Consider the following 22,277-nt stretch of genomic DNA (forward strand, 5'->3'; position numbering starts at 1 on the left):
TTTCAAACACAAAGCCTCTTGGTTATATTGTGTGCTCTGGCAGGGTAGAATGACATTTTCAAACACAAAGCCTCTTGGTTATATTGTGTGCTCTGGCAGGGTAGAATGACATTTTCAAACACAAAGCCCCTTGGTTATATTGTGTGCTCTGGCAGGGTAGAATGACATTTTCAAACACAAAGCCTCTTGGATATATTGTGTGCTCTGGCAGGGTAGAATGACATTTTCAAACACAAAGCCTCTTGGATATATTGTGTGCTCTGGCAGGGTAGAATGACATTTTCAAACACAAAGCCTCTTGGTTATATTGTGTGCTATGGCAGGGTAGAATGACATTTTCAAACACAAAGCCCCTTGGTTATATTGTGTGCTCTGGCAGGTTAGAATGACATTTTCAAACACAAAGCCTCTTGGTTATATTGTGTGCTATGGCAGGGTAGAATGACATTTTCAAACACAAAGCCTCTTGGATATATTGTGTGCTCTGGCAGGGTAGAATGACATTTTCAAACACAAAGCCCCTTGGTTATATTGTGTGCTCTGGCAGGGTAGAATGACATTTTCAAACACAAAGCCCCTTGGTTATATTGTGTGCTCTGGCAGGTTAGAATGACATTTTCAAACACAAAGCCCCTTGGTTATATTGTGTGCTCTGGCAGGTTAGAATGACATTTTCAAACACAAAGCCCCTTGGTTATATTGTGTGCTCTGGCAGGGTAGAATGACATTTTCAAACACAAAGCCTCTTGGTTATATTGTGTGCTCTGGCGGGTTAGAATGACATTTTCAAACACAAAGCCTCTTGGTTATATTGTGTGCTCTGGCAGGGTAGAATGACATTTTCAAACACAAAGCCCCTTGGTTATATTGTGTGCTCTGGCAGGGTAGAATGACATTTTCAAACACAAAGCCTCTTGGTTATATTGTGTGCTCTGGCAGGGTAGAATGACATTTTCAAACACAAAGCCTCTTGGTTATATTGTGTGCTCTGGCAGGGTAGAATGACATTTTCAAACACAAAGCCCCTTGGTTATATTGTGTGCTCTGGCAGGTTAGAATGACATTTTCAAACACAAAGCCTCTTGGATATATTGTGTGCTCTGGCAGGGTAGAATGACATTTTCAAACACAAAGCCTCTTGGATATATTGTGTGCTCTGGCAGGGTAGAATGACATTTTCAAACACAAAGCCCCTTGGTTATATTGTGTGCTCTGGCAGGGTAGAATGACATTTTCAAACACAAAGCCTCTTGGTTATATTGTGTGCTCTGGCAGGGTAGAATGACATTTTCAAACACAAAGCCTCTTGGATATATTGTGTGCTCTGGCAGGGTAGAATGACATTTTCAAACACAAAGCCTCTTGGTTATATTGTGTGCTCTGGCAGGGTAGAATGACATTTTCAAACACAAAGCCTCTTGGATATATTGTGTGCTCTGGCAGGGTAGAATGACATTTTCAAACACAAAGCCCCTTGGTTATATTGTGTGCTCTGGCAGGTTAGAATGACATTTTCAAACACAAAGCCTCTTGGTTATATTGTGTGCTCTGGCAGGGTAGAATGACATTTTCAAACACAAAGCCTCTTGGTTATATTGTGTGCTCTGGCAGGTTAGAATGACATTTTCAAACACAAAGCCTCTTGGTTATATTGTGTGCTCTGGCAGGGTAGAATGACATTTTCAAACACAAAGCCCCTTGGTTATATTGTGTGCTCTGGCAGGGTAGAATGACCTTTTCAAACACAAAGCCTCTTGGATATATTGTGTGCTCTGGCAGGGTAGAATGACATTTTCAAACACAAAGCCCCTTGGTTATATTGTGTGCTCTGGCAGGGTAGAATGACATTTTCAAACACAAAGCCTCTTGGTTATATTGTGTGCTCTGGCAGGGTAGAATGACATTTTCAAACACAAAGCCTCTTGGTTATATTGTGTGCTCTGGCAGGGTAGAATGACATTTTCAAACACAAAGCCTCTTGGATATATTGTGTGCTCTGGCAGGGTAGAATGACATTTTCAAACACAAAGCCTCTTGGTTATATTGTGTGCTCTGGCAGGGTAGAAAACACACACATAACATATCAGCAAATAGAAGAATCAGGGGATGCATTAATTAAGAGACTTTACTCACATTTTTGTAAAAAACAACAACAACAAAAACGATTATGTTCAATAAATGTTTCATCAACATAATTGCATACTTTGCAATAAAATATGCTCCAGTTTAAACCCTTATAATCTACTGTACTTCAGACTTCAGACAGCACCACTGTCATCTCCATTTGTTTTTCTCAGGCTGTTCAAGCTCTTTCAAAGTATTGTACCCTTCTGTTTATCTTTTATACTCAAGTTTTATTATTCTCAAAGCCCATAGCTAAGTATTGTTGACAGTTTTCCATGTTTACAATTCTGCCACCAGTTTGCGATATGTCATAAAATGTTGACGAAGTAATTTGCTAATAAGGCAATGCGCAGCTGTTTACATGATCTACAAATCTAAATAGGAGTCGAAGAGCACCGATGAAATATTGGAACTCAAAATAAAATATCTCTCTTTTGGAAAACATGATCATCTCTTTCACAAATGCAAGTAAGGGTTGCGTGTAAAATAAGAATCTTGACTCTTAAACACAGGTAAGCCTTATGGAATGGAACAGCTGAAACTTTCAAAAATCATTTTCTCTCATGGCAGACATTCTGATTTTTTTCCTCAGACAATTTATGATCTTAGCTGCTAAGATCATAAATTAGCCTGACATCAACAAATCATGGGCTTAGCATAAGGCAATTGCAACTTAACCCTTTGCATGCTGGGTAAATTGTCGTCTGCTCAAAAATGTTGTCTGGTTTATTCTAAATTTCTTTCGATTTACTTAAAACTTTGGGGATATATTGACTGAGTGGCAAACAGCTTGGAACCTGACCAGGCGCCGAGTTACTCGGCGCCTGGTCTGGTTCCAAGCTGTTTGCAAAGCCTTTAAAATCACCATCAGCAGCTTAAAGGTTCATATAGAAATAGAATTACAACAGTCCTTTCCTGAGCCCTTGAAATATCCGTTGTTTCATAAACAATGGCAATAGATTAGGTCCTGTTCTTATAAATTCCTTAATCTTCAGTACTTCTTTTGTAAAATGCAGTGTACTTCTTTTGTACTTGTAACTCAGGTTTTAATTACAGACAAATGTAATAATATACCCATGCAAAAAGTAAATTAAATTCAATATTTAAGTACTATGAAATCAAACAGGCCAAGTATGTTAACATGAAATACAATAGATCAATTACTGTTCCGATATTATGACATTTTAATTACTGCAATTTCTGCTATAGAACTAATTGCATGGATTTATTAGGTTTGCCCCAATAGAGAGTCTTTGTAGAAGACTTTTTTAATCCCAATAACAGAAATTACGAAGATATTTAAACAAATATTGATGATACAGTGAAGTGTGTTTTTCCCATCAGGCATTAGCAAATGAAAAAACTCTTTGAGGAACATTGCAAACATGAAAAATATTTACTGGATTTAACACCAGGTGATAGATGCTTCCAACAAATGTTATCAGAAAAACAATGGAATAAAAATAATTTTTGTAGCCAATTGTGTAAAACCAGTGATTTTTTTGGTTTGGTCAAAGTTATATAACCAATAATAACTACTAACCAATCAAATCAGTTAAACCATTCAATTTGCCAACGGTTAACTCGTGAACAAGTTATCAAAGTTTTATATGACCCTTTAAATCTTTCTGCAGTTTCTTTAATACAATAGCTGAAGGACAAAGGCACAATGGTTGGAAAAACCAAGATACAGGAAATTGACCTAGGGAAAGAAGACACTACTTGGGACGAAATTGATGAAAAGAAGAAGTCTTGTTTGAAGCAAATTCTGCGGCCCATACTTTTGGCCATGGCCATCGCAGGCTGCTACAACTTCAGCGATCTAATCTACATCCAGAAGTCGGAAAATGACAAAACAAGTGTCAAGTGGGTGTTATCTTTGATGTACCGGCTGGTTTTGTTGCTCGTAACATTAGCAGCGACTGCTAGGTATGCTTGTATATTGTTCTATCTGCCATCTGACTACCAGTACATAGCCATACTGTGTCTCGTATGGGCATTGCATCTCGTTACACAGCTGTTGCTGAGTTTCAAGACAACGAGTAGAAAGTATGGACATTATGAGAAAGCGTTCCAGCACTGGGAAAGTGTAATAATTCCTGAAAGTCGGCAGCTTGGACTAAGATGTCCTGTGGCCCAGATTAGACGACAAACTATTACAGCAGTCATTATAGGAATGGCAATAATAATCCTTAATGTTGTTTCAATAGGCATTCAACTTGAAGTCAGTGCTGATCCAGTGTTTTACCTATTTCCTCTGTCCGAAACACACTGGTCAAAAATGTTTTACATCTTTCTAATGCTCATGAGTTCTCTTGTATGGATCGTCCCACAAGCAAATGCTATTATACTTTCAAAAACACTGACCACAGTCTTTACTGTATACAATGAGACATTTGAAAAACAGATTACTGACAACAAAAACAATCTCCCAGAAAATTTTCCGAGGATGCGTCAACTACATATTAACATCTGCAAACTCGTTGAGGAGCTGGACAATGATATGGGATGGTTCTACGCCACTGATATGGGCTTCATGATATTTTTGACTGTGTTCACACTCTATCAGATTGTAAAGACAACCATGGACACATTCAGTCTCGTCATGTACTTCTTCTGGTTTCTCTCCGGCATCGCCATTGTGGTATTCACAACCTCCTTTGCAGCCTTCACACATGAAGCGGTACGTATATAAATTAATATTACCTTACATAAACTTGTCCCGTCTTTGTATATATAAAGTCGAGTGGTTTGTATATCACTGTATTTTGATAAAAATCCAGTTCTATGATGTCAGCGGTCCATATCATATTTTTGGCCGATCCGGACCTTGCGAAAAATGTAATATGGACCGGTGGCGTCATACAACTGGTAATTGCAGCTTGCTATTTTCTCAACAGCGAAAAATTATTGCAAGTAAACATTATTAACTTTGTTCAATAAAACACATCTAAAGTGCTTTAAAAATATTCAATGGTATTATATGTTTAGTGTAATATAAGAAATATTTACACACCACTTCGGGCCATATGCAGGCCTTCTAGCAGCCACTAACAAAAAAGTAGGAAAAAAGTAGGAGGTTTTCTGACAGAAAAGAAGGAAATAGTAGGAATATTTTTTACAAAAAGTAGGAAAAAAGGAATATTTTTGGTTAAATATGTAATTATTAATAGCTATCAACTTACCTAGAGGAGATGTTTTTAATGCAAAATCATACCTTTCTATATGCCACATTGAATATTTTAGTGAATGATCCTTGGTCGGTTTCTGTTGCTGAACTGTGTGTTCATCATCCCTCAGCCTTTATTATGAAAGATGATGCATGTCAAAGTGGAACATGTTGCCACACCTTTCAACAACAGAAACCAGCCAGTTTGACATCTTTTGTTCATTTTCTGCAAATAAAACTAGCACAATGATCAAACTTAAATATTTTTGCAGATTTTATTTTCAAAAAAGTAGGAATAGTAGGAGTTTTTTAGAAAAAATTAGGAAAAAGTAGGAAGCTGTTAAAAAAGTAGAAAAAAGTAGGAAAAAGTAGGAACGCTGGAAGGCCTGCATATGGCATTATAAGCCAACCAGTCACTTTTCGGTGGCTGACTGTCTTGTCCTTATAATGTCATATGACCCTCAGTGGTGTGTAATATTTCTTAAATGGTACCTTTCTCAGAATTAAATATAGTACCTTACCAAAGAATATCTAAAAATGCACAAATTTGCTTTTTTACCCTGACATCTATTTAACTCATTTAACATAATTCAACTCAATCATCGGCAGTTTAATACGAACGTTCTGTCACATTCTTATAGTCAGATTCTGAACTTTGTTAGCATACTATTTAAAATCAAGGTAATCATCTGGGCTAATCAGATAAATCCGAAGTGTTAAGTACCAAATTGTAGCAATTAAGGTCCAAGTTAAATTATGTTAATTTTACTTACATAAACATGTACCGGTAGCTAAATAGAACATGGATAACAGATCTGAGAATGAAACAAGTCATCGAAACAATTGAATTCCATAGGTCAACAGTTTTTTAAATCCTAAAGTGCAAGTTGAATTATTTTCACAGGTCAAACACACTAAATACCACATGTCTTATTGTGGAACTATTTGTTCGAACAAAAACACTGAAATCAGATTGTAATATTTTGCTTATTAGACATGAATAGAAGCTTGCATGTCCTCATGATATGAATATGAATGCAAAAGCGAAGCTTTTTTGGCACAGGTAATGAAATCTTGCATATTTTGTGCTGCAAAAGTGGTTCCATCTAGTTCTGCATATTTTCATGTATATAACAGCTACTCTTTTTATTTTTTAATGTCCGGTTAAACTTACATTGAACCAATATAATGTAACAATTGACAGGAGCGAAATGGACACAATCTGTTTCAATGGTACAGATTCCATTTAACCCTCAACACACATAATGATAAAACAACAATAGATTTTTTAATGTTTCTATTGTCTGAGGAACTGCTTAAACAGAAGGAGTAAAACAATTAAGATTATTGTTGGAGTGACCTAGATTCATAATATTGACTTCATTGAATTCTATTCTTACATCTATGGCCATAATAGTGTGGACAAACTTATTATGCATTGAATATAAAGCAATTTATTTTTTGAAAGCTCACTGAAATATCTATATATATATGTTACCAGTGTCCCTTTGACAATGCTTATCTTAACTTTAAAAAATGAAATTTGTCCCAAGAAAAGCATAACATCAGCGCCATTTGTTTAAAGTGCACCCACTCAGGCTGCTGACATCTTGCATATAAACCCATGCCCTTTCATGAAAGTAAGGTTACACACAACCTACACCGATAACATTTCTCAATCTTGCCAAAAAGTGTGTATTGAAATTCAGCAATGGGAACATCTCAGCCATTTTCCATCGAAAACAAATTTTATAATAATAATATTAATTAATTGTAGTATTTTAATGTGTAATAGTCTTTTTAGGCTTAACTGCAAAATAGAAATTACTATGTGATTTATTTGCAGCGATTTACTTGCAGCATAGTTAAATGCAAAGAATTCTGAAATAGTTAACCTTCCATATACATCCGAGATGGTTTTCGATGGAAAATGGCCGAAGTGTTCGGACTGAGTATTCAGTGGATTATTTTATTCATTTACACACCAGAGGGTGTATAAAGCTATGCTGTAGCGGATATTGATTGTTGATTGGTAAGTGACAGACTCCACCTACCTTCTAGTTGATGGGTAATTGTGACAAGCATAGTCGGTATAGACGGTATGACAAGCATAGTCAGTTTGACAAGCAAAGTCGGTATTTTGTATTTATGATTCTATTAATAGCTGATCATAAAATTTAGCTGAATTTAAATAGTTTGTTAAATGCACATAAATGGATCTAACTTAGCGTCCGAGCCAAAATTTCATCTTAAGTCCCTTATAACAGGGTCAAGCTCAGCAAACTATTTTTGATTTGATATAAATTGTGTAATATTCTCTTTATAAAGATTTTTGAGGCTTTTAAAGGAAATAATATTTGAGATAAATTAGATAAATTACTTTTCGTTTTATAAAATCATATTTAAGTAAGTAATTTTGATAAATGAAACAAGATACTTAAGTGGGTTATGCTTAAGATTTTTTGAGAAATTTGGACCGGGGTTCTCAAAAAAACATGGGCCATTCTAGTCTTATAGGACCTTCACAATTTGAGAGCACTTTTGGTGACACTTAATGGGTTTGTCCAGAGATAGGTCAACGTTGGTGTTAAAAGATAACATTGTTATTACAAACAAAAGACAACATGACAGGCACTTAAAAACTTCACATTTCCATTAATGACTTATTGTGAGTGTATTGAATTATTTTTTTCATTTTCTCGATCCCACTATGGCAACTGTTATTTGAACTGATATTGTGCCTATTTGAACAATACAATCACTTCATGTATTATTATTACAAATGGTTATTAAGCTCAAAATATTCTCCCAGAAATAATGTTCTGTGATGGCGAGATAAACCTGCTAAAAACATTTTCTGGTTGCCATTTACTAGAAAAATAGTAAATAACTATAAATCAGAAATTCTAAAGCTTAGTTATTGTCAAAACTGTAAGATGGAAACAAATGGTTTTAGCAAGTTCTCCAACATGAAGGTAGATTCTCCAGAAAGGCAGAGTGCAAATGAGAGCCATTTAAAAGGGGATAAACAGGAAATGGCCTGGATTGAAGAGGACCAGAGAAAGAACACGTCTTGTATTCGGAAGTTACTGAAGCCCTTTCTTGTGGCCTTGGCTATCGGTGGTTGCTTCAACTTCTGTGAAATAAACGCGGCAGCAAATGGCAAGAGGAGCAGACGGAATAAGAAATACATCTTGTCAATGATGTACCGAATATTCTGTCTGTTGGTGACACTATTGCTGATATCGAAATACATTGTGTCCATTTTCTTTCTCCCCCCGGAGGTCAGAGTATCAGTTTTCCTTTCCTTGGTATGGACTACCAGTGTGACATGTTATTTGTTAGTATTTTTCAAAGCTACAAGTACAAGATATGGCAATATGAACAAGGCTATGGAGGAATGGGACAAAATCATAACTGAGATGAAAAACCTTGGTATGAAAATTCCAGAGGGCACCATAAAGAAACGAATAATCGCAACACTAGTGGTTGCAGTGTTGTATGTGTGTTTCAATATGGCTGGATTGACCTTTCGGGTTGAAATGACTTCAAATATTTATACATTTCCCATGAATGGAACAACAGCAGCAAAAATTCTTTATTTGTCAGTAAACACTATCCTTACTTTCACAAGTATTATTGCACTAGTGTATATCGTGGTAATTTCAAAGTGCATGACCAAGTTTTTCAAAATGTTTAATGAGTACTTTGAAAACCAGGTCCTTAACAACCAAGACCCTCTCCAAGAAAATTTCAACAGAATGAAGAATCTACATTTCCGTCTGTGCAAGCTCGTAGAAGTCCATGACAAAGACATAGCCTGGATTTTGGCAGCTAACATCGTGATCAATTTGTTTCTGGCCATCTTCTGTCTCTACAATATTATGAAGACACCCATGGACAATATGTCTATGATAATATCGCTGTTCTGGTTATTCACCAGTCTTACATTTGTTGGAGTTGACTCTGCATTTGCAGCATCCACACATGAAGCGGTATGTATGAAATTTGAAGTATCTATTAGGGCCGCCGCTAGACTAGATTATTCAAGTCCAGCTACGCACCTAGGGGAGTAGCTAGGCAGTAACAGATCCAGCTAGGCACACTGGGGAATAAGTAGGCTAAGACTGATTTAGTAAGCTGACCTTGGGCATAGCTTAGGCTGTAACAAATCCGGCTATGTGACCAGGGGTGTAGGTAACGCTATAACAGATCCTGAAAGGTGACCAGGGGCATAAATAGGCTATCATAGATCCATTTAGGTGACCAGGGGCGTAGGTAGGCTATAACAGATCCTGAAAGGCGACCAGGTGCATAAATAGGCTATCATGGATCCAGCTAGGTGACCAATGCTATCATACTTCATAGAGCCAGCTAGGTGATAATTAGGCATATCTTGGGTTATCACAGATCCTGACAGGTGACCAGGGGCATATACAGGCTATCACAGATCCAGCTAGGTGACCAGGGACATAGCTAAGACTTTTACAGATCTAGGTAGATGACCAGGGGTGTAGTTAAGGCTATCTCAGATCCAGTTAGGTGACCAGGGGCATATACAGGCTATCTCAGATCCAGCTAGGTGACCAGGGGCATATACAGGCTATCTCAGATACAGCTAGGTGACCAGGGGCATATACAGGCTATCACAGATCCAGCTAGGTGACCAGGGACATAGCTAAGACTTTTACAGATCTAGGTAGATGACCAGGGGTGTAGTTAAGGCTATCACAGATACAGCTAGGTGACCAGGGGCATATACAGGCTATCACAGATCCAGCTAGGTGACCAGGGACATAGCTAAGGCTTTTACAGATCTAGGTAGATGACCAGGGGTGTAGTTAAGGCTATCTCAGATCCAGCTAGGTGACCAGGGGCATATACAGGCTATCTCAGATCCAGCTAGGTGACCAGGGGCATATACAGGCTATCTCAGATACAGCTAGGTGACCAGGGGCATATACAGGCTATCACAGATCCAGCTAGGTGACCAGGGACATAGCTAAGACTTTTACAGATCTAGGTAGATGACCAGGGGTGTAGTTAAGGCTATCACAGATACAGCTAGGTGACCAGGGGCATATACAGGCTATCTCAGATCTAGCTAGGTGACCAGGGGCATGTTTAAGCTATCACTGATCTAGCTAGGTGACCAGGGACATAGCTAAGACTTTTACAGATCTAGGTAGATGACCAAGGGTGTAGTTAAGGCTATCACAGATACAGCTAGGTGACCAGGGGCATATACAGGCTATCTCAGATCTAGCTAGGTGACCAGGGGCATGTTTAAGCTATCACTGATCTAGCTAGGTGACCAGAGACAAAGCTGAATCATGGGTTTATTAGACAACAACACAGCTGCTGGCTAAAGAATTTTTTTTATTTTTTCAAAAAAAGTTCTGAATATTCGAGTACTGATTTTTACATTTAATTACCAAACATTTGATCAAATATTCAAATTGATGTTTCCGTCCCACCTTCAATATTAATGAATACAGAATTTATTTTTTTTCAAAGATATCATTAATTAATTTATTGATATTCTCATACCTTCTGTCATATGAAAAATAGAGTCATTATCTCACCTATATATAAGCAACAAATACTTCTGGACATTCAGTACTGTTCCATGTCAATTAATTAATCAAGACTACTCCATACAAAATCAATCCCCTTGGTGGCTGTTTTACTTCCAGTATTGGAAGTAATTAATATGAATTATGAGCATACAAAACAATGAGGATAATTTACAAGAACCAAACTAATGTGGTTATCCCTACCATAGCACAGGAAAAGAGCCATTAATAAGGCCGATACCCTCACCTTAGAACAAGACACATGCCATTAATAAGGTTTATACCTCCATGATAGAACAGGAAAGGAGCCATTAATAAGGTGGAAACCCTCACCATTAAACATGTAAGGAGCCATTTATAAGGCATTAACCCTCACCATAGAAAAGCACAGGACCCATAAATAAGGTGGATATCCTTACCAAAGCAAAGGGGCCATTTATAAGTTGGATACCCTCACCATCAAACAGGTATGGAGCCATTTATAAGGCATTTACCCTCACCATAGAAAAGCACAGGACCCATTAATAAGGTGGATATCCTTACCAAAGCAAAGGGGCCATTTATAAGTTGGATACCCTCACCATCAAACAGGTATGGAGCCATTTATAAGGCATTTACCCTCACCATAGAAAAGCACAGGACCCATAAATAAGGTGGATATCCTTACCAAAGCAAAGGGGCCATTTATAAGTTGGATACCCTCACCATCAAACAGGTATGGAGCCATTTATAAGGCAGTTTACCTCAACATAGAAAAGCACAGGACCCATTAATAAGGTGGATATCCTCACCATAGAACATGAAAGGAGCGATTAATAAAGGTGGTTTCCTTCACCATAGAACATGAAAGGAGCGATTAATAAAGGTGGTTTCCTTCACAATAGAACATGAAAGGAGCCATTAATAAAGGTGGTTTCCCTCAGAATAGAATATGAAAGGAGCCATTAGTAAAAATGGTTTTTTTTTCTTGCGTTTATGCTGTAGGAACTCAGTAGGGCAAGCGAGCAAGGGCTAGCAATACTTATATTTGCATTTTAAAAGAAATATTCAATGTGATTAGCAGTATCTTCTGCAATTGAGTATTTGTTTTTAAAGAAGTGTAACAGACAAGATATGTTTGTATAAAGGAATAGCTGCTGGTTAAATGATGTTGCGCTTATCCAATTGGAGCAAGATATTGAAATAAGCAATGACATCATAATACCTTGTGTGTTATACAATATAAACGTCAAGTTTTATCTACACAAAGGACAAGGCGAATGTAAATATATGATTTTAATTGCTTTTTATATGGAGACACTTCAGGGATGTGTTACAAAAAAGCATGTTTTCGTTCCGAAGCTTTAATATTGCCTTAGACAGCTGAGCGGTTGCTTTTATAAAACCAACTTTTGTAGAAAGTATGCTATCAAGCGCCAAAGAGCAAACTGCCAACGCTTCTAGTTGCAGTCCTGGTATTTTGTTTCTCTCGGACTTGAACAATGCTTATTTCGATTGAAAAATACAGTGTCCCTAAAATCGAACAAAATGCCAAACTTCATCATTAAACCCTGGCTACTGTCGAACTTTTTCTATGAATTAGTCCATTACCGGTGAAGTGGACATTTTCCTGTTTTGAGTGCCTTGAATACAATAACAATACCACAAATTACATAAAACAGAGCTTGTCCATTACGATGTGATACAAAATCAATATCAGTTGGAAGAAATAACTTTTTTTTATGCAAACAACAAACCAGAGGGGGTCATAAAAATGATTACATAATTTGCTAAAACAACAATTCTGTTTTTGAAAGGTCTTCAGCCATTTTAGGTGATACAAGTCAGTGGTCTGAGCGGAAATCATCATTAATATTACGAGTTTGGATTTATCACGAAGGTGACAACAGAGAGCAAAATGGATAAAGACACTATACAAGAAGAAACAAATAAAAAAGAAATAACAAAGGACAACATTGAAAATGATGAAAGTGTGGAAACTTGTAATGATATAAAGTATTTCTGTTTGAAACAAATCTTGTTAATTCTTACAATAGGTGGTCTATACAGCTTTAAGGGAAAACATCAAATGCAAAACCAGAAAAAAGAAAGGTTGTATAGATGCTACAGGGTTTTTGTTCTTCTTGTGCTGTGCCTTTACCTCGCGCATACAATTGCTGGCTTCTTTTACACTGACCAGTCGAGTATGTACAAACGTGGGATAATATCTTCATGGATCGTTGGTGCCTTCATTAACTTTTTACTGTGTCAAAAATCTGGTAGTTTAAAATATGGACATCAAGACAAAGTGTTCCAATTCTTCAATGAAAACTTGATGGTCGACATGAAACAGAAAGGGATTCCATTCGGAAGTAAAAAATTCAAGAAGCAACAACAGTTCCTGTGCATTTTAGTCTGTTGTCTCGTTCTGGGAAACACTGGTTATCATGTGTGTGTATTAACTGGTCTATTTGGACAAGATGCAGAATTATTTGAGACGACTCCATTTCCTTCAAATGTGTTTACTAAAATCTTATCAACCGTAGCGAAGTTCTACGCAACATTAGCCTACATGACTCCACTGTTTTACATCATAACAGTATCGCTGCTAATGAAAACAATACTGGATGATTTCAATAAGTTTTTTACTAATCAAACATGCCAGGAATCGTGCAAAATTCCAGAGGACATACACAGCATTCGACTGCTCTACACAAAAATCTGCAAAGCCATCTCAGATTTGGACAAAGACTTCAGTTATTTTAATGGAAACATATTTTTCTGGAATATTGGACTGGCGCTGTTTATCCTTTATGTCATCTTGAAAGGCCCCTCAGCTGTAACTGAATCATTTGAAGTTGTCATCTATGCCTATTGGTTATTGATGACCTTTGGTTTTCTGGCAGCGTTGTCAGTGGTGGAGGCGATGGTCAATAGTATGGTAAGAAATGAACTTCTTTCTGAAGCTACAGACGCTTCTTTCTGAAGCTACAGATGCATCTTTCTGAAGCAACAGATGCATCTTTCAAAAGCTACGGATGCATCTTTCTGAAGCTATGGATACCTCTTTCTGAAGCTACGGATGCATCCTTCTGAAGCTACAGACACTTCTTTCTGAAGCTACTGATGCATCTTTCTGAAGCTATGGATACCTCTTTCTAACGCTCCAGATGCATCTTTCTGAAGCTATGGATGCTTCTTTCTGAAGCTACAGACGCTTCTTTCTGAAGCTACAGATGCATCTTTCTGAAGCTACAGACGCTTCTTTCTGAAGCTACAGATGCATCTTTCTGAAGCTACTGATGCATCTTTCTGAAGCTACGGATACCTCTTTCTGAAGCTACGGATGCATCCTTCTGAAGCTACAGACACTTCTTTCTGAAGCTACAGATGCATCTTTCTGAAGCTACAGACGCTTCTTTCTGAAGCTACTGATGCATCTTTCTGAAGCTACAGATGCATCTTTCTAACGCTCCAGATGCATCTTTCTGAAGCTATGGATGCTTCTTTCTGAAGCTATGGATACCTCTTTCTGAAGCTACAGATGAATCCTTCTGAAGCTACAGACGCTTCTTTCTGAAGCTACTGATGCATCTTTCTCAAGCTACAGATGCATCTTTCTAACGCTCCAGATGCATCTTTCTGAAGCTATGGATGCTTCTTTCTGAAGCTATGGATACCTCTTTCTGAAGCTACAGATTAATCCTTCTGAAGCTACAGACGCTTCTTTCTAAAGCTCCAGATGCATCTTTCTGAAGCTATGGATGCTTCTTTATGAAGCTATGAATGTATCTTTCTGAAGCTATGGATGCATCTTTCTGAAGCTACAGATGCATCTTTCTGAAGCTATGGATGCTTCTTTCTAAAGCTATGAATGTATCTTTCTGAATCTATGGATGCATCTTTCTGAAGCTACGGATGCATCTTTCTGAAGCTATGGATGCTTCTTTCTGAAGCTACGGATGCATGCGTCTTTCTCAAGTTACAGATGCATCTTTCTGAAGCTATGGATGCATCTTTCTGAAGCTATGGATGCATCTTTCTGAAGCTGCAGATGCATCTTTCTGAAGTTATGGATTCATCTTTCTATAGCTATGGATGCATCTTTCTGAAGTTATGGATTCATCTTTCTATAGCTACGGATGCATCTTTCTGAAGCTTTTGATGCAGCTTTATCTTTCTCAAGCTATGGATGCATCTTTCTGAAGCTATGGACGCATCTTTCTGAAGCAATGGATGCATATTTCTGATCCTATGGACACATCTTTCTGAAGCTATGGATGCATCTTTCTGAAGCAATAGATGCATCTTTCTGATGCATGTTGACCAAAACCCTAAGAACTACAAATCTTTTTCTCTTCACGTCATTGATGGACATAATTGATTTTTCCAGTGAACTCATGTTTTACTAACTGTTCCAAAGCGATTATCCCATCATTTATTGGTTAAGCTATTTTGATGTGTGTGTGGTCTGTTTGTGGTGTTTGCATTTGTGTATGTGGTGTATATACGTTTGTGTCCATGGTTCACTGTAATATTTATAGCATTATTACCTAACATGAGTAAATATGGTCAGCAAATATGAAGTCATATGGACAGATATAACAGTGGAGGTCAAGGTCATCTATTGGCTTTTAAAACCATGTGCTTTTAATTATTGACGAAATATATTTCCCATATTGGTCGATTAAACAGTTTAATGACATCCAAGTGCTGTGTTAATTATCTGTATGAAGCAAAATGTCATGGTAACAAAAGGACTCTTGAAAGGTTTGTTTTACACGGCATAGTCTAATAGCTGTGTAAGTTGTAAGGTTTTTGTATAAAATCTAAACACAAATCTTGTTTCACGAGGTCAATAATTCTGTTGAATATTTTCAGGCCCACGCACCGCTGGACACAATCTACTACATCAATGTTCAGGACATCACAGTAGAAAAACTAGCTCAGGTAGGTCAACCATTTGTGCCTCGGACTATTATCATATCAAGCATATTCAAACATGTATTGCATGTGGGATTTCTCTAATTTGATTATTTCCTCTGGGTCTGGAGTAAGTTAATACTTAATTTTAGGCCAAATAATGTTGGCAATTTAGAACAATACAGAGTTTATTTATTCTGACTAGTCCCGGGTCAGTTTGACCACACCTAGTTGGAATGGATGAATTCTGTATTGTTCTAAATTAGTCTAGTCTTTTACATGTATGTCTCAAACAATAAAACAAAAACTACAGGGACAAGCCCAGTAGCTAAACATTTAATTATAACCCTGTTGAAAGGCTCATGGTCAAAGACCAACACACACTTGAAGTGAGACAAGCAAGGTACAAAAGAACACAGACAGACCAAACACAAATTCTATCTTGATAAAACAATGAAAACTACAAGTCAAGCCCAGTAGCCTTATATTTTATAATAACCCTGCTGGAAGGGTCAAGGTCGGACACCACCACACACTTACAGAGAGAACACAATGCACAAAAAAAACTCAGATAGATCACGCAAAAATTCTAACTCGATGAAACAATGAAAACTAGAGAGATGAGCCCAACAGGTAATCATTCAACAATAAAAGGACAAGCCCAGTAGCCAAATATTTAATAATAACCCTGTTGAAAGGCTTAAAGTCAGAGACCAACACACACTTGAAGTGAGACAAGCAAGATACAAAAGAACACAGACAGACCAAACACAAATTCTATCTTGATAAAACAATAAAAACTAGAGGGACGAGCCCAACAGGTAATAATTCGACAATGAGCTAGTTCAAAGGCACACGGATTAAAAAAGCTAAAAAAGACACACAAGCCACTAGATCACATTTAATTCCAAACTAGCTATTTCTTTAGCCTCATTGTCCATAAGACCAACAAAGTGATGTATTGTAATGTCCAATATATTTCAGCTGAACCTGTTTCTGTCCAAGCTGACGGGGACCCAGGTGGGATTCACTACATGTGGACTGCTGACTATCACAAAGGAGTTCATACTCACAGTAAGACGAACATTCAGAACCAAGCTTTATCAATGAAACTGTAATAATTCCTGATATAAAAGTCATGGAAGCTAATCGACAGTTCTTCATGAAACTGAGATTCATTTCAACACAAATTGTTTTATTGGTCAGTGAAGGCAAAATTCTGATTCTAAAATTTGAAGTAAAATATCTCATTAAAATGCCTCTTTGCTATCAGAAGTTTGTTGCAAAAATAAACATACTAAGACAAGTCTATGCATTAAGTAAGTAACTGTAACATTGTGATTTCAGATTGCAGGGGTGTTCCTGACCTACTTTGCTGTTCTCTACACACTGTAGCGGGATACAGAACCATAACATGGATTGAGGGGAAGATCCAATGGTTGATGTTGCATGGGTGTAATTTGGAAGCGCAAATAAAGAGTGAAAAATTTAGATTATAACAGTTTAAAATGGTGTATTTTAGTGTATATATGCCTACCAAATTGTCATAAAATATCAATTGGGCAATTTTAGGGTCGGTGTTAGGATGGGGAGGAATGCCATGAATCCATTAGTGGGATATATGTAGACTTTTTTCCTCTACAAAGACATGCTCCAAATTCTTTTTGAGAATGTATGAAACAATTTTGGAAGTGAAAACTTTTTTTTTATGACATGATAAAAGTGTTGTTATAGAACTGTTGACCATATGAAAACAATTTATACTTGTTGTGTTTGTGAATAAGGTCGTTATTGGTGTTGTGTTTTTAATTTCTGCATGTTTTAATCATTCAGTTATATGTATTAAATCTTTGAATACAATTTGGACCGATTTACTGCTTGTAAATTAATGACAGAGAACATTGCACATCAATTATTTACAATATCCATCAATTAAAACATACCTGAGTTTATTTTTTCTGTCTTCATGGAACTTGCTGACAAATCTGCAAGCCTGAAATAATAAAGTCATGAAAGCTTTTTGAGTTGAGATTTTCGCTATTGCGCCAACGCAACGAATTTATCGTCTGTCCGCGTTCCTCGGAGTTTGAATTTAAGGCCCTCGGAGGGGGATTAGTCGGCCGAAGAATGACGAACGCGGTGTTCCACGGAGGGGTAACCTCCGCGAAAGTCTGCGGACACTTAATAAGAATCTACGCTTAAGTTATTTTTTTTATTAAAAATTTCCAATCGATAATGACGGCTTCAGTTAATTGCTATTATTCTTTTTCCTCTGCCCATTTTACATGAAGTTAGCTTACCACAAGAATGCAGTCGTATTTCACTATTTGCACACGCATCTTATAAACATATTTTTACTAATGACTAGGTTACTTATGACACATTTTCGGAAAATCAGGAGGTCAAACACAAATTCAAAGTTCACAGCGCATGGTTGAAGCCTTCTTGCCTCGTTTTCTGTGGAAAAATTCCCTAAAACGTCATAGCTATTTTTAACCACCAATAATAAAAAGTATATTCTATTATATGTATTAAACACGCGTGATGTCAGAGGTCATGGTTCAGAATCGTGTAAAATGTCGGCTGTTTTATAATGCAATACAATTAGTGACAATTTATCAATGATTCAATGTTTAATATCAACAAGTCAAGACAATATTCAATTAGCGTTTTGGGACACAAATACAAATTAAACACTGGTAAGAATCTTGTACGATTAATAATGTACATAAGCATAAAAAAACAACTTCTGAACAAGAGTGATTTCTTGCTTATCTGATTAGACACAGAGTTCTGCTGAGGGGTCATAAAATCGGACGATTTTCAACGCTATCGTTCATATTAAACTCGGTGGTAAACCAGCCACTTGGAGGAACTCGGGGGCATTTTTAGCGAGGGCAACAGTTTTACCCTCAGAGGAAGTTCGCGATCATCGACTTTATCCCTCAGAGTGAGCGAGGAAAGTGGGTCTAACTCGTTGAGTGTACTGTAGCCTTGATCTGATTCCGACAGTGATATAGCCTTGATCAGATTCAGACAGTGATATAACCTTGATCAGATTCCGACAGTGATATAGCCTTGATCTGATTCCGACAGTGATATAGCCTTGATCTGATTCTGACAGTGATATAGCCTTGATCTGATTCCGACAGTGATATAGCCTTGACCCAAGGATGATATAGCCTTAGTCCAAGAGTGATGTAGACTTGATCCAAGAGTGATGTAAACTTGATCCAAGAACAATGTATACTTTGTACAAGAGTGTTACAGCTTTGATTCAAAAGTGAAATAGCCTTGATCTAAGAGTTATGGTCCTGATGGAAGTTCGATATAGCTTAACATTAATTATAAGCATAAGGCATCCCAGATCTTTTCAAGATTTTCACAAAAAGGTGTGTCAAACTTGTCTGTAATTCTAAGTCCTTTCAAACAAAGGTCTCTACATCCAATAGGATGATTTATCTTTCCTTATTTCTTAAAAAAACACTCCTACCTGACTCTGAACAGTAACCCGGAGTGACGTGCTTTTCCTGCCGCACACCTCCTCACAGTCAGAGACAAACTTTTCAATCAGCCGTGACAGGGTCACAAACTCTGCAGATGACAGTCGCTCGAGAAACCCATCCTGAGAAAAAGCAAAATGCATGTTGAATTTAAACCACAAGAATAAACTGTGTAATCATGAACTTTGGCTGCGATCAAGATTTTGCTCCAATGAACAAGGATCATTTTACCATTTTAAAAGTGTCAATTAGTTCTTACTTATCTTAAAGTATTACCGTAAATGACTGGGTATTAGACACCCTTTTTTCTCTCAGATTTCGATGCAAGAAATGCTTGTGTATAATACCCAGTAACAATTTTTTTAACTTTTTTTCTGAGGTCAAAGTTGGGCACTGTCAAAATATATTTTGTCAGTTATATGAGAAGGTGTGAAAAACTAGACTGCCTTTAACCTGTTTAACATACCAATACTACAAACTGTTGCGATAATGGTCTTGTTTTTTCGCACTTTGTCACATTCTTTATTCTTTTCTGTAGGTGTTGACATTTTGAGAACAAACCCGTACAATATAAGGTTTTTGCATAACTTAGCTTTTCATTCTCGACAGTTTATCATTGTATGGTTTTAAAGATAACCGTCGCCATTTTCACGAATTTTTTTTTTTATCACTGTCAACAAACATGGTGGCCGAAAATGCCAGACGATTTGACATCTTTTCTATGCATCTTTTAACCAAAAACATAGATTAAAAGTTTTTTTCTTGGACTTTTCACCGATTTTTTCCCCTGCGTCTAATACCCCCTATCGTCTTATACCCAGTCATTTACGGTATGTGATTTAAGAACATACGAAAATGTGAACATTCTGTGCATGGCAAAATTTAAAGCCCCTAAAATATTCTTTTAAACAGTATAAATCAAACTCCACCCACCTTTCCTCGTGCTGTGAGAACCTTACAGCAGCGGTCATGTGCGTGGTCACAGACAGCGATCATCAGTTCTTTGAGTCCTGCTACAGCATGACCGTACTCCTCACTGCTTACCATAACATCTACATCACCACTCCTGTACGGATAGATTAGGGATGTTACGGTATTCAAAAGATTTTAATACTAAGTAAAATGGTATCACTGCCCCCACCAAACTCCTCACTGCTTAACATAACATCTACATCACCACTCCTGTAGAGAAGATTTGAGATGTTATGGTAATTGAAAGACTATAAGAAAAAACGTAAAATGGTATCACTGCCCCAACCAAAAAAGATTACAAAAAAAATGCTGTCATTGCCCCACCAAACTCCTTACAGCAATTACATCTACATCACCCCTCATGCAGGCATGGATTAGGATCTTACGGTAATCAAAAGATTATAAGACTATTAGGTAAAATTCTGTCATGGCACAACCAAACTCCTCAACTCCTCACTGCCATAACATCTACATCACCACTCCTGTAGGAATAGATTAGGGATGTTACAGGTGAGGAAAACACTTACACAGGGACATAAGGGTGTTTTGGCTCCCAAAAAGGGAGGGGGAGTCTATTATAGGGTATTTGTAGGTGGGGACAAAACTTACAGAGACGTTAAGGTGTATTAGCTTCTCTAGGGGGAGGTGGGAGTCTTTTGTAGGGACAATACTTACACAGCGACATTAGGGATTTTTGGCTCCTCTAGTGGGAGGGGGAAGTTTGTTATAGAGTATTTGAGGCTGTGGGGACAATACTTACGCAGAGACATTAGGGTGTTTTGGTCTCCAGGGGAGGGGAAGTCTATTGTAGGGTATATGAGGGGTGGGGACAATACTTACACAGATACATTAAGATGTGTTGGCTCCTCTAAGGGCTCGGGGGAATCTGTGGTCGGAGATTGGAGGGGGGTGGGGACTTTGGTTCGTCCTGCAGCTATGCCCACTACATCGGTCACAATACCATGGAATGCCTGAAATATAAATTAATACACTTTGTCACGCTCATTTACTTAACCATGAATTTTCAATCTTAAATTTTTAAGTTCATAAAAATGATAACCCTATAGCTCAATGCATTTACAATGCAATGCTCTATTTCAACTTGACAGACGCAATTTAACTATACAACAGAAACCACCTAGACAGCCATATCATATTAAGTACACTCCAAACCTAATACATTTGTCAATTGTTTCTCTTTAATTTGCCAAGCTGATTAACAGCACCTTTTGCCCTTTGTTACAGAAACAGTCTATGTTGGACCAAAAGTTTAAAAGACTACAGGCAAAAAATAAGGCTAACTTTTGCTCGTTTAAGGATGGTGAGAAGGTTGTTGAAGATATTCTCCATCAGGGCCGACCACTGGCGGTAGTTCAACAGCCGCATCTGGTCCGCCAAACTGGGGGGAAATTGTGCATCAGTTAAATATTATTTGGGCTAATAAACTAATCAGACTACAGACTCAATTTTTGAAAGCAATGACATGTATTTCATATCCCAACAAAATTTTGAGAATATTAACTTGTATCAAATCATGTTTTCATCCACAGAGTTAGATTCCTTTTAAACATGACTGTTAAAATAGTATTATAAGTAAAACACACTCTAATTTGGCAAATAAATTGTTCAAAACAAATCAACAAAAAAGAATGTCTATTTGTCAATGCCAAGCTATTCCATTAAATGCAGTGTTTTATCAGTAGCAACAATTTAAGCATTTAGCATTGTCCTTAATGTTTGTCATCATTTCCCATGGCCCTATCATTCTAAACAATTTTCAAAGCAGATCAGTTTATGGGAATTTGTCTTCATAGCCTCATTCCCATTTTAGTCGCCACTTGAGATTGTGTGAGTTGTGCACACTATAAGTGTAGCTTTATCAAGAATAATACTAAATACTAAAGCATCATTGAGCGATGAACTAGAAGATTAAAGAACATTTTTTCAAACAGTTAACATGTGATATAGATATACACATCTACCATGTATATGTATTATAGAATAACTGATAGTGCTATGATTGAACTGAGT

At 37.2% G+C, this 22,277-nt stretch overlaps 2 protein-coding genes across 3 annotated transcripts in view; one reads left to right on the top strand and one right to left on the bottom strand.

The window, feature by feature from the left end:
* Positions 1-22,277, bottom strand: part of LOC128207734 (vacuolar protein sorting-associated protein 54-like) — a 44,663-nt gene that overhangs the window by 10,041 nt on the left and 12,345 nt on the right. The window contains exons 12-16 of the mRNA XM_052910844.1: positions 21,549-21,645; positions 21,087-21,217; positions 20,208-20,340; positions 19,265-19,396; positions 17,715-17,764 (exon numbers count right to left, since the gene is read on the bottom strand). Coding sequence (XP_052766804.1) covers positions 17,715-17,764; positions 19,265-19,396; positions 20,208-20,340; positions 21,087-21,217; positions 21,549-21,645 — 543 coding nt within the window. The remainder of the gene's footprint in view (positions 1-17,714; positions 17,765-19,264; positions 19,397-20,207; positions 20,341-21,086; positions 21,218-21,548; positions 21,646-22,277) is intronic.
* LOC128207732 (uncharacterized) lies at positions 3,351-17,790 on the top strand. Of its 2 annotated transcripts, none has more exons than XM_052910842.1 (4): positions 3,351-4,807; positions 15,730-15,798; positions 16,756-16,845; positions 17,119-17,790. In XM_052910842.1, exons 1-4 carry the CDS (start codon positions 3,794-3,796, stop codon positions 17,164-17,166), a joined length of 1,221 nt encoding a protein of 406 aa, XP_052766802.1. In that variant the 5' UTR covers positions 3,351-3,793; the 3' UTR covers positions 17,167-17,790. The 2 variants fall into 2 exon arrangements, with proteins under 2 accessions (XP_052766802.1, XP_052766803.1); XM_052910843.1 differs by lacking the exon at positions 3,351-4,807 and adding an exon at positions 12,934-13,789.

This window comes from Mya arenaria, chromosome 11, assembly GCF_026914265.1.
Source record: "Mya arenaria isolate MELC-2E11 chromosome 11, ASM2691426v1".
Lineage (NCBI taxonomy): Eukaryota > Metazoa > Mollusca > Bivalvia > Myida > Myidae > Mya > Mya arenaria.

Excerpts from the sequence above, each read along its gene's own strand:
- LOC128207732 (XM_052910842.1), top strand. The coding sequence starts at position 3,794 with ATGGTTGGAAAAACCAAGATACAGGAAATTGACCTAGGGAAAGAAGAC. Across the intron at positions 4,808-15,729 it reads CAGCCTTCACACATGAAGCG|GCCCACGCACCGCTGGACAC; the intron begins GTACGTATATAA and ends GAATATTTTCAG. Across the intron at positions 15,799-16,755 it reads CAGTAGAAAAACTAGCTCAG|CTGAACCTGTTTCTGTCCAA; the intron begins GTAGGTCAACCA and ends AATATATTTCAG.